Consider the following 12,453-nt stretch of genomic DNA (forward strand, 5'->3'; position numbering starts at 1 on the left):
GTGATTGAAACAACTGGGAAAAGTGATATGACAGCCTAATGTAGTGCCTATGGGAAAATATCGAGTGGAAGAATTACAGTGTAGGAACCCAGACGGGAATGATATTTGTTGTCCTTTGGTTCCTACACTGCAATTCTTCTCTTATCATGTCTGCACAGTTGACTGTTTTGCTAGACCCTTGTTTCAAACAGGCCTGTTATAGGCTGGCTCAAATAGTTGAGGCATGTGTTATTGCAAAAATTACTCCAGGGAAAGGATCACCTCCACAAGACAAGTGCCAATCTGTGTGGCCACAATGCTGCAACGTTCGCACAAGTAACAGTTTGCCGACAAGCTCAAAAGACGTGTCACGAATGAACTCTTCCTACCGCAGCAAAGAAAAAAAAAATGGCCCTCTTAAACAGCAAGCAGAAATATGTGTTTCTATTCCTCGTGTTTGAATTCGATAAATGATCTGTATCAAAACCTAGGAGAAGACACCATGTTCCCTTTTGTCTTGGTCAGGAAACCTATTTGCTTGTGCTGAGCAGGGGAGATCCTATCAGAAGATTCGCTGCTACCCTAAAGTAGCTTTTTCTGTCTGGCAATACCTGAATAAATGTCTTCCTGGCTCTATTAATAACGCATCCCCAGGCAATAACACATTCCTCCCTGAATGTCGACAAAAGAAAAAATTGTGTCAAAGTGAAACTATAACAGGACCTGACCTTGAAGAACAATGATGGTCATACATTCAACTTATCTTCCATAGTTTCGTGCTCTCAACAGCAAACATCCGCTGTTCTCAGTCAAACAACCGATGATCATCAGGAAAAAATATTGCATTTATGTTGTGGTCTACTTTTGTTCCTGACTATATACAGTTCAACACACTGTTTCCTGAAACGACGACGAAATGAGTGCCAACCATCTGCAGCAGAATGTTCCATTTAGAGACAAAGAAAGCCTTTGGAAGTTCCTGCGTGAAGCTTTCGTCAAGTTACCTCTGGGATTTATCCCGACCATTTTGTTGGTTTATGGAAAGCTTGTGTCTCCATGAAAGGAATTTTTGAGACGAGAAAGTGAGAGTGGATGCTAGTTTTTGTAGTCGCAGCCATCCAGCAAGGGAGACACTTTGGCATAGAGACACGTCCGCTCCCAGCCAGTCCTGCAGGAAAAAAACACCACCCGTGTCTTAATTTCATACTTTGGTTATGGTCCATCAAAATGGTCCCTACCAGTGCTTGAATCCCCATTTGTAACGGATTCCTGAAGCACACGCAATGTCGTCTTCCAAGTTCTCATCCAAAAAAGCTGCAACCATATAGGAACAAGTTTCCAAAAGTGTCTGAGCTATTAAAGTGGATTATGGCTTACCACTGCAGAGTTTGTGACAACGACCGTTTCGCATACCTGGCACATATCTCTCATAGCAGGAGTACGAACTGGCGAGCTACAACCATATTGTGGTATATATAGTATCCACGAGTTTCTTTTGTTTCTTTTGTGCTCACCTGAAAAATTCCCACCGTCCTCTGTCCACGTTCTCTTTTCACCGAAAGGGTCATGTTAAAATTGCTCACCATTTTAGCGATGCACAGAACTAAAAAGAATTAGAAATAATTAGTAGAAATTGTCCATCTTCCTAATAAAAATCCTGTTAATCGTGAGTAGCAGGTCACAGTGTTTTACAATATACCAAATATGTACCCTCTAGGCAATTTCAAAACTCCCCTGAGATGAAAAGCTCACACTGAAGAATGTTGAAGCGATCAAACCCGGCTTGGCGTAGTTTCCTTGCAAGAAAACATCGATGGACCACTCGGGACCCATCACAGATGAACACCAACAGCAGCAGCAGTAGTGAGACTGTGTGCTTCATTGCACCTGAGCCAACGTTCTGCTGTTCCGTTTATAAAAGCTGCGTAAACACCTGCTGTTCAATCGCTATCACTGGATACAGACAACCGTTCTTGCTGGCATCAGCTCAAGTACGTACGTATTGCAAGTGAGTGCAAGTGAGCGCAAGTGAACGAGTTACTTTGCCAGGAACTGGCTACTATAAGTTACACTGGCTTTGGAAGTAATTAGGTTAGAGTGAAATGAAAATGTAATCCAATTGCTCATGAAATGCATCGTGTGGGCTCTTAACCTTTTTAACCATTCACAGCTCGCTATTTCAGCTTTAGACACATGTTCAGCTGTTATGACTCCCCCTCCTGGGGTGCTTGGGAGTAGACCAATGGACACATCAAGGACAGAGAGATATGGACCAACATGGTGATGAAGCTTGCCTCTCACAAAACTCAATTCTTGTTTGAGTATGTTACATTTTAAATTTTTGTTTTTTTCCGCGGAACAGACAAGAAAAATGGAACGCAGCCTTTCAAGTGAGATAGTGCTGCACATAGAAATTTTAAACGGAAATACCCTAGAGTAAAAGACAAAATAGAATTAAGTTACACCTACAGTTACCCACTGCTCAAAATATTTAGATAGGCAATTAATTACTCAAATACTTGACAGCTTTACTTGTACGTGACTTGCTGCTCAAGACTGAAATGAAGTGGCATACAATTAGAAGACACTTAAAATACCCTGCTTCGTAGTTTCTGTTTTACAATGTAGTACAATATTCGCGCGAGAAACAATTGATGCCAACTACATGTATTTTTCGCCACAAGTAGGAAATGTGCACGCCATTTACACAACAGAACCTCATTTCCTAAGGATGTACACGTACATTTTTATTCTAGTTGACCTTACATGTTTGCATCTTTTGCAAAGACAAGTTGTTTTGTTATTCAATAAAAAGCTTCACTCCTCTATACGTGTAGCCCGTACAAAACCTCTTTGTCAAATGTCATTAGAACCCACGCAACTGCTCTGTCACTACATATGTACGACGACCATCCAGCTTTTGTATGAGGAAAATACATTTGTACAGTTGTACAATATAGTGAAACCACAAGAGAAATTTGTATTGTAGCTATCACGCTCGAACCATATCATAACGGTCATTTGTCAGAGTGGGCACGAAACAAATTTATTCAAACTTGTCCAAGGGAACACTTGTTCATTCTCTGTATGAAATGGGGGCGTGTATAGATTGCAAAATTTGCACGTCACTTATAGGATCCAGTGTGAGTCCTTTCATGATTCCTGAGCGTGTTCACTTGCGCTGCACTGTAATGACAAAAGCGACACTTGTAGGGCCTCTCCCCAGTATGAACCCTTTCATGAGCAGCCATGGCTGTACGTGCAGCCGAGCCATAGTTGCAGAATCTGCACTTGAAAGGCATGTCACCCGTGTGTCTGCGTTCATGCTTCATCGTGTTTCCCTTCTCTGTGGAGGCATAATCACAGAAACGGCATTTGAAGGGTTTTTCTCCTGTGTGTGTCCTCACATGCTTCACCAGGTTGGTGTTGGAAATGGTCGCATAGGGACAGAAGCGGCACTTGAAACTTGCTTGCTTGGGAAACCACTCTGAAACAAGAATGGTAATCCTCAATGCCCATAAAACAACAGTCCCCAATATACTTCATTCTGCCCAAACTCGCAATATTAAAAGGTGGATGCATACAACACTTTTGTGTCCCTCACACACACATAGGTCAACAGACAACCATATCAAAGATAGGTGCTACAATTGTTGGGATAACACAACAGTTGTTTAACGACTAAAATTACAATTACGCTAAAAATACGACTGAATGCCTACGAGGACCACTGATGTATCTCTAATAAATAAATAAATAAATTCACGCGGTACACCATACCAAAGTATTGCGCACAATCGTTTCTTTATAAATTATTATACTCAAGCACTTGCAGGAAGACAACAAGAGGTGTTAATTTCTGCCAACAAAGACATCTGCAACATTGTTTCATGTTACAGCATCAACAATGCCAGTTGCTTTTTACCAGTCCAAGAGCCATTTCATCGTGCCAGTCATTAAATCAACACAGAAGCTGCACTTGAATGGGCAGAAAGGTAGAGAGCGTCCATGAAATTGTTGGGCACCTGGGAAGAAAAATAATGTTATTCGAGTTTGATTTAAAAATAACGCTAGTATTTAAAGCTCATCCAAAAATGAAGGCTCACAAACGACAGTGTACCCATGAAGTAGCCATGAGTAACCATTACCAAATGAAAACAAACACACACAGGGTTTGCCCTCAACACAACACCGAGGATATTTTGGATTACAGGAAGCGTGCTCCGTTGACGACCGTCATTCAACTGTGTATTCCTTGTCACAGTGCAATTGTTTATCACCTTACAGTCGAAAAAGGTATTTCTGTTTTAATTTCCAAGAATTTCAAGATTACCGCTGTAGCATGCAACACTTTCAAATCCAGAAGGGGGGATATCCACAACACTACAGTGCTCGATACTTGGTTAACATTTCACAATCACGGCCCAACAGACAGTTCCCCGGGACCGCGATATGAGTTCAAGAAACACGTGCTTTTATGTTGTCAATTAATTATTCCACGGAGTTCAACTCGTTATTTTGCTGCTGAACGGTGAGATGTCAAGCAGGGCTGTCGAATGTCGATGGAGGTGGCCATCACCAAGACTAGTCACGTGACCCAGTAGCGACGTAGCGACCCGTGGTTCCGGATATTCGGATTTACCAGAAAACATCCGAAAAGCACACGCCGGTAAAATTTAAAGTTAAAGCACTTGGGATTTATCCAAACAACTCCTTTTGTGCCGCGATTAGTCGCATCGCGAGCAGTAACAGCGGTAACAGCCGTAACAGCTCTAACAGCTCCCGCCGCAAAACTATGAATTCTCGGGTATCCGGGCATGTATACGGGTATCGTGGCGTGTGGCATGGACGAGGAGGTTATATACCAAAAATACAAAACAAACAAAGATATATTTATGTATATATTGTTTTATTTGTATGTATATATCCGTTCTGGTATATAACCAATATAACCTCCTTGGGCGTGGCTCTCGCAATCCAAATCCACTGAGAATAACGAAAGCATATGCGCATAATGATGGTAATGCAGGTAAACCTCTTCTATAACCTTGCCAGTGGTTTATCCAGAATCGCAGTTGCTTTACCCGTCATCGCCGACATGCGTCTGCAGCTGAAAAACCAAGGACACCCTCCTGCAGCGATTGCACAGGACAGGAAGGCAGAGCCGGATGTGTCGCCAAACATTTTGGATGAGTGTAGAGGGTCTGGACCCTTGCGTAGAGGCACCACATCCTATTTAGTGACTCGAAAAAGGGCAATACAGACAGCCACTACAAAGTGCATGGACAGGACAAGCAATGAAGCTGTGTTTGCGTGGTCGGGCAAAGAGGCGGCAGATGATAATCATTTATCCATACCCCCTCAAATCCTTTGTTACCTTCCCGTGGGCACTCTACAGGGGGACCAGTGTTATTTCAGCTTTAGATGCATAACAGTCATAAGACCACATGTTCTCGATTCTGGATAACACACAAGCTTTGCCTCAATCTTCTTCCTGGGAATTTTCTTGGCCCCCATTGTTGTCTCTGCAAGGGATTGTTTGACTGATTGATTGAAAACAGAAAAAAAATATGCAGATGTGAGTCCCAACAACAAAACACATGAATTAGAAAAGAAGCTAGAAAACCGTAACAAATTGTCTCATTCATTGCATTGTTCTTTCTTGTGGTCATCTTTGCAAGGGTCCTACGTGTCCATACAGTAAATATTTTGTGAAAAATATGCACTTTACGAGACCACTTGGAATTCGTGCATTTTTGAGACAACTAAGGGCTTTTTTTCTGGGCTGCTTTCAACAAATTGGGAGAGGTATTTAGTTATTTATTCGTTTTACCCCATATGTCAAACTACATTACGTTGAGGAGTGGGAAAGAAATATACAATGTACACCATGAACCAGCTATGGAACACAGTGTACACAATGCAGAAAAACACAATTCATAACTTTAGGGAAAACCCAGAAGCAAAGATTATATAGATAATTACTGTGGCATAGAAATTAATTTAGCCAGCAATGGATCAGCCATTGAGTTATGGTTGGCTAGGAATTCATTTGTAAGAGTGTTCAGGGAACGTTACCAAAGCAATTGGTATTTTAAATCTTAACTAACAAAAATATGCAAATTAAGTTTTTTAATTAAAAGGAACAAGTTGCTAGTATTGGTTGTGAAAATAAAGCGTGAGGAAAACAAGAGGTAACATTTGCTTCAGTATGAGAAGGGATTCAAATCTCATACTCAAGGAAATGACAAGTTCATTACACCAGATTTCTTGCCTCTTACATTTTTTTCTCGAGAACAACTCACCTTCGAAAAGATGTCAAGATGAAAAGATGTATTTTGTCGGTGTCCTATAACTGTAATTCTGAATACTCCATTTTTGCCTCTCTAGTTTTTTTCTATAATATGCGTTCAGCCGATTTGTATTAATTAAAAAGCTAATATTTTCATTAACTAATATGTTACATTGACTGTTCTTTCCACAAAGTTTCTTCTCACCTCAGTCTTTCTCTGACAGATTTCCTTAGCTCACATCAATCTTTTTCTGTAAATTTTCCTCGCTTCAACCTTTTTTTCTGGGAATTGCCCTCACCTCTATGTTTTTCCTCATCTCAACATCCATGAGGTTATCCTCTCAGGAGGGTTCATCTTCACAAACAAGTAAAGCTTTTGCAAATTGTTGACAGTGTGCATACATGACAGATGTGTTTTCACAATATTTATATAAATTTTCTTGTCCCAGGTGCCAACGCCCATTTAGGGAAAATGTACTCTCGTAACTTACATGGACCGATACGAAGAATCTTGCAACAGGGCGATGGATTTCTTGCTACCAGCAGCATTGTATTGTTTGGCTGTACTGTATCTCAAAGCTCTGGTGTTTCTTCATTTCCAAAAATGCTGTGTGTATGAGGGGGGCTACATAGGAAGATTTTGGATTTTCTATTTACTTAGCAATTTTCCAAATTATCTCGAAGAAATGCTGAAATGTAATTCCATTTCTTACGAAAGGGATTATGAAGCTACATGAAAAGTCCTGTCAGAAACCACCTGTGATACCAATACATATTGCTGCATTGCCCTACAAACAGACTTGGTGTGCCCATTTACACTGGCGAGACAGTAAATTCAAATTCTCTTCACCTCTGGCAAGGGCGGCTGCCCCTCTCCGTCGCTACAGCTCTGGTTGAACATGGTTTCTGTCGTAGAACCGTGGAAAGCATATCTAGTTGGAATGTGCTTCGTGTATTGAAATGATATTTCTTCCACAGAACAGGGAGGTTACGAGTGCAAGCTGTGTCCATACAAGGCGAGACTCAAGGGCAACCTGGTGAGCCATTTACGGACTCATACGGGCGAACGCCCCTTCAAGTGTAGCTTCTGCAACTACAGGGCAGTTCAGAAGCAGAATGTGATAACGCACGAGAGACGTCATACTGGAGAAAGACCCTTCAAGTGCAGCTTGTGTAGCTATGCTGCACGTGTCAAGAGTGCTCTTCTATCCCACCAGAGGGTGCACACAGGGGAGAAACCTTACGCCTGCAGATTTTGCTCTTATCGTGCTGCCTATCTACCAGGCATCAAGTATCACGAACGGACACACGCACCTTAACACCTTCATTCAAGAACACCCTGTTTTGTAGCCAGCAAATGTACTGCTACATTTTTGTCCTAACGCGAAACATCCGCTAATAAATCGGGGTCGTAACATTTACGAAGCAGTTTACAGTTGCGCCTCCTTATTATGGACATTTTTGTCCCTGACAAAAACTGTACATAAAGCGAGCCGTCCATATTACTGACTATTTGAAAAAGTAAATTCATTAGGAAAGCAGTTCACAATGTGTTCCAAAAAATTGAGCTCTCTTTGGAGCGCTTCACGAGCCATGGCAGCTATGATAGTGATTCTTTCGCGATTAAATTGTCAATTCTTCGGGCAAGTTAACCATCTTGATGGCTGTAACATCTCCTTCAGAATGCAATGTCCTTGTTTCATTCTTAGAAATAGTCGTTCCCTGTTGCACTAAGTTTGTTCTACGCTGACTGCGGCTATGAGCAGGAAGAAGTGAGGGGGGGAATTGTGGAAAGTCTGCCACCCAGGGGCGTTAGGACTGGAACCCTTCGCCTCATAGGTCACGACCTTGGCTGTCCTCCCCACCAATGAGTGGATGCTTTAACCTACTCAGCCATACTGCTGGTAGAGGGAGGGCTCCATAGGTTTGCTACATTTTGTGCGCTGTTCATTGTGCGAAAAGCGAGTTTTCATATTAATGAGACATTAAACTGGAAACGTTTGGTACCCATAAAAATTGTCTACATTTCCAGTCGTCCGTATTAACGAGGCACGACTGTATTCGAATTTCCTAATTTGTTAAAACCTACAAAAATTTGTAAGCCCTTGTTTTCCCTGAGTCACTCGACAGACAGTCTGTGTTCTGTGATCATTGTTTAATTATCTCTAGAGACAATTTTTATTGTTTGCGCAAAGGCTTCTGTGCATGAAGAAACGGTCAACCTCGGGTGTTCTGTGCAAGGGTTGCAGTGAAAGTTCATATTGTTGGAATGAGGTAGCTATAAGTGTGAGCTGTAATGGTTAGAGGTCTGTGCGGGTACGTAATTCTCGACCCGCAGACAATCCGCACCCAAACGAGTTTTTGTAGAGCTACTCGCACCCACGGGTCGTGCAGGAGCACACCGTGGCATCTACAGGGACGTGCAGTCGCGTTGCACAAGTTAGTACTGCAGCGCAAAGAAGAAAAACACGAAAGCGCTCGTGGACTTTTAATCAAACTTTACATTGGTACATCAAATGCATAATACATAAAACGATCGGTCATCAGATTTTCATAAAACGCACTTTAACAAATTCTGAAATTCGAATATAGTTGTGTCTCGTTGATATGGACTATAAATGGCTCTGATGGACGACAGAGCCGTATATTAAAAGGGAGTCTGGCCATTGGGAGGAGTCACAAAAAGAGGCTCGACCTGTCAATCACAGTTGCGCTCCTCTGATTGGTTTGCTTTTTACCAAGGGGGTCGCCATGACACCATACTGCCACCCAAAATGGCGCTGCCCATGTTGGATCGGGGGAAAATAGTGAGGATAGGCTGATTGATAGCGCCCCATATTTCAAGACTTCATTGGTCGGAAACATGGAGGAAGGAAATACGAGGAGCGGCCCTTCCGACAGTTTTCCATCGGGACGAGCGTAGCCTGCTTCGCATTGCATTCTGGGATACTCCTGTCTACCACGTGACCCTCCAGACAGCAGGGCGCCACCGGAGCAGACGACGCGAGCTGTAGTTGTGTAGCAGTTCAGATGGCAGTGTTACGTTGAACGCGTGCTTGCAGTTTATTTCTGCATGTTCGAATGTTTACTCTAGAAGACCAGTCACAGTGTGCAGAACGCAAAAGGAGTACGCGGGACTGGAGTGGGCAACAGTGACTTCCAACGTATGCGCGTTTGTTGATTAAGAGGTGAAGAATGCCTTACTTAGAACACTGTTAATAAGATTTGTACAACAACAGAGGATATGAAATTAATCTGCGGCACAGTGTCAGGTCCCAAACGAACAGTTCAAGATGACTCGAATACACACAGGCGACTAAAACATCTGATCATGTACTTACGAACAAAGCGTGTTCCCGCGACAGAGCTGCTTTCACTTCAACGAGAGTCGCAGCCGGGACAGGAACAAATTACCATACGGCGTTTCTACGATGGTGCTCACATCTTCACAATAAATTACTTTCAAAAAGCAAAATCACACGGAGAGCAACGCGAGAAACCCCCCCAGCCTTGCAAAACCGAAACTTTAGAGGGGATCACGTGGTGGACAGGAAGCAATGGCAATTTTGACTCGCGCGACCGCTAGAGGGTGGCTACGCTAATCTGGGGCGACGAGCCCGACGAGCCGCTCCTTGTGTTTCCTTCCTCCATGGTCGGAAAGCTGCAGCCCTCGGTCTAACGAAAGAAGCAAACGCCAGCGACATCGCCGAGGTCGTCGACGAACTGGGAAAGACAGACAACGCGTACACTGCGCGCCTCAAAATAGTGCATCGGAAACCGAAATCCCACCATCGTTTTGTTTCGTTTTTTTTTTTTTCAAGTTCCTTTCTTTTTTTCTCTTTCCTTTTCAAGTCTTCAGTGCTTGTGATTCCGACAGGAAGCTGCCCCGTCTCAAAGGGGATTAAGCACGACCTGAACCTGAACCTGGCGAAATCAGGCCAGTTCACTGCCTCAGAAGGGTGGACGACTTAGAGTCACCCACTGATCTCGATTGTAAAAGGCTGGATCGCGGATAGGGAGCGCGAGCGTGAAGAAACCGGCCGCCATCTTACTGTACCCACAACAGCCGCCACAGCGATCATGGCAACTTCCTGCAATTACGGTCGTACCAACCGTACTGGCAATGTTACAGGGCGTAAACTTATACAGGTGAGTCACTCTTCATCAAGGAATAAATAGGCGTCCATTCTGTACATTTATTTGACCATTATGAAGTGTTTTTTTGCCCAAAACGAGCACTGGATGCAGGTTGCTTGATCGCTCTTCCGACGTTCAATCGAGCACACTTGCATTTTACCCGGCGGCAAATACAGTTTGAGTGCATAATATGCTTGAAAGAACATGTTACACTACATAGGTAGTGTTGTCATCAATATATGTGCGAGCACTCGAGCGCTTTTTTGCATGCATTGCTAGCATGGTACACGGTGTTCTCTGCGGAAGCGAGTGCCACATTCATTTCTTTGAATTACCTTCGCGCACAAGTTCGGTATTACGTCATAATAAGACCACGATTGTCACATTTTTTCATATATTGGTATTGTTTTGTGCCTTGGTTTGATTTGTGACAAAGAATCCTACGTAACGGTGGTGTGGCGCGACTTGAATAACGCCTTTGTGTCTGAGCTGTATCGTCAGCTTGTTACGATAGTAATAATTTGTAGCGTGTCGTGCTATTTGTAGCAGTTTTAAGGCAAAAGTGGTCTCTCAATACAGGTTTCGTCATGAGGGCTGCCCAGTGAATAATCTGTGCAGCGTGATACGGCTGGGTGTACAGGCGTCGCCACCCTTAACCGTAGCGCGGGAGCGCGTGGCCTGCTTGCATGCCAGCGCCGTCTTGTGTCGATGATGGGGCGTGCTGGGGTGGAGACTCTGGGGCCCTGGTGCACAAGCGCCCCCTCTCGACAGGGGCACGGCAAGCACGCACGGACCACCTACTCGGTTAGCTATCTGCAGACACTTCAGCGATAAGAAAATCTGTATACGAGCAAAAATATCAATGTTTCTTTGGCATATTTGCATCCACAAAAACACGTTACCAAATCTTTCCTCAGCACCATGAAACAAAAACAAAAAAATCTGTGATAACACATATCATAGTGAACAGAATGCTCAGAGCAAACATGGGTGAGCCTACAGTGTTTGCATATGTCTCAAACTTATTTCAGAATATTGTGCCTCTCAAGCTCGCCCTTCCGCAAACCGGCATTTAGATAAAGCGTGGTAGATAACGCACACGCGCGGTTATTGTGCCTGTTTTGCGAAGGCGTAAGGTGATACTATCCAGCAGGTGATCCATTCGTACCATGCCGATTACCCTGAGCTCAACCGATCGAGAGGGGGCGCTCGTTTACCATGGTCTTAGAGCCTCTACCCCAGCATCGACGCAAGGCGGCGCTGGCATGCAAGCAGGCCACGCGCTCCCGCGCTACGGTTAAGGGTGGCGACGCCTGTACAGGTAAGTATCACGTTCCTCATCCACTGGTTTCTACTTTACAGGAAGGAACAACCTCAGTGCACGCACTGTGGTTAGCCTCTCTCAGTTTTGCATATTTTCTTACATGTTCACATCAGAAACACACCTTACACTTTAGGCTCCTTAACCCAGCAATATAATAATTAGAGATTATAATTCTTTTTAGAAGAGTTCCCCATATTCTTTTTAGAATCGTTTTTAATCTTTTTAATTATTAGAAGATACAGGGATTGTAAACCATGTTTTAAACTGATGTTTTAACATTTGTCCAATGCATTTATTAAACAACATATTCATTTTTAACTGGTTGCACCCAAACCAATGTTCTGATGTATTATTTCCTTTGTTGTCGATGCACCATAAAAGTTGGAATAATCATCATCAATGCAGGTTACTTCACAGCTGCCTCGACATACTCAAGAAATGGGTGCAGAACCTGCGTAATGCCCGCAAACTTTGACTACCATAGCATCTCCAGAAAGTAAAGGGATATGTGTCACATGGGATTTTTAAAGGCATTCACAGTATATAATACCTTGTATGAACTGTTGTAGATCTAAGCAGCTTCTACAGTACACTCTCAGAAATTAAAACTTGTCAGGGAACTGTGATAATTGTTTCTATAATAATTTTTATAATTGGGTGTTTACGTCGCGAGACAACTGAGATCATGAGCGACGCCACAGCGGTCGGTCTGTGGATTGCT

General features: G+C 43.2%; 1 protein-coding gene and 1 long non-coding RNA gene across 12 annotated transcripts; one reads left to right on the forward strand and one right to left on the reverse strand.

The window, feature by feature from the left end:
- Positions 1-811: 811 nt before the first annotated feature.
- Positions 812-9,783, reverse strand: LOC135370060 (lysozyme C-like). Of its 9 annotated transcripts, XR_010415188.1 has the most exons (8): positions 4,313-4,728; positions 3,905-4,004; positions 1,732-3,466; positions 1,494-1,582; positions 1,357-1,432; positions 1,218-1,293; positions 984-1,147; positions 812-910 (listed from the first exon to the last, which is right to left on the reverse strand). XR_010415188.1 is itself a non-coding variant. In XM_064603752.1 (7 exons), exons 3-7 carry the CDS (start codon positions 1,859-1,861, stop codon positions 1,075-1,077), a joined length of 444 nt encoding a protein of 147 aa, XP_064459822.1. In that variant the 5' UTR covers positions 1,862-3,466; positions 3,905-4,004; positions 9,613-9,783; the 3' UTR covers positions 812-1,074. The 9 variants fall into 9 exon arrangements, 8 of the variants coding, with proteins under 8 accessions (XP_064459822.1, XP_064459819.1, XP_064459817.1 ...); XM_064603752.1 differs by lacking the exon at positions 4,313-4,728 and adding an exon at positions 9,613-9,783 and having other exon boundaries at positions 812-1,147; XM_064603749.1 differs by having other exon boundaries at positions 812-1,147; positions 4,453-4,753.
- Positions 4,655-7,699, forward strand: LOC135370062 (uncharacterized). 3 transcript variants are annotated; one of them, XR_010415191.1, is made up of 3 exons: positions 4,655-6,638; positions 6,721-6,834; positions 7,250-7,699. It is a non-coding gene; the product is annotated as an uncharacterized LOC135370062 (long non-coding RNA). The 3 variants fall into 3 exon arrangements; XR_010415190.1 differs by having other exon boundaries at positions 4,655-5,008; positions 6,496-6,834; XR_010415189.1 differs by having other exon boundaries at positions 4,655-6,834.
- Positions 9,784-12,453: the final 2,670 nt, after the last annotated feature.

This window comes from Ornithodoros turicata, chromosome 10, assembly GCF_037126465.1.
Source record: "Ornithodoros turicata isolate Travis chromosome 10, ASM3712646v1, whole genome shotgun sequence".
Classification (NCBI taxonomy): domain Eukaryota; kingdom Metazoa; phylum Arthropoda; class Arachnida; order Ixodida; family Argasidae; genus Ornithodoros; species Ornithodoros turicata.

What these genes read in the sequence shown, in the direction of transcription:
- LOC135370060 (XM_064603752.1), bottom strand. Translation starts at nt 1,861, where the DNA reads ATGAAGCACACAGTCTCACTACTGCTGCTGCTGTTGGTGTTCATCTGT. An exon ending in TCGCTTCAACATTCTTCAGT is followed by an intron (nt 1,583 to 1,731) that starts GTGAGCTTTTCA and finishes AATTCTTTTTAG; the next exon opens with TTCTGTGCATCGCTAAAATG. An exon ending in GGACGGTGGGAATTTTTCAG is followed by an intron (nt 1,433 to 1,493) that starts GTGAGCACAAAA and finishes ATATGGTTGTAG; the next exon opens with CTCGCCAGTTCGTACTCCTG.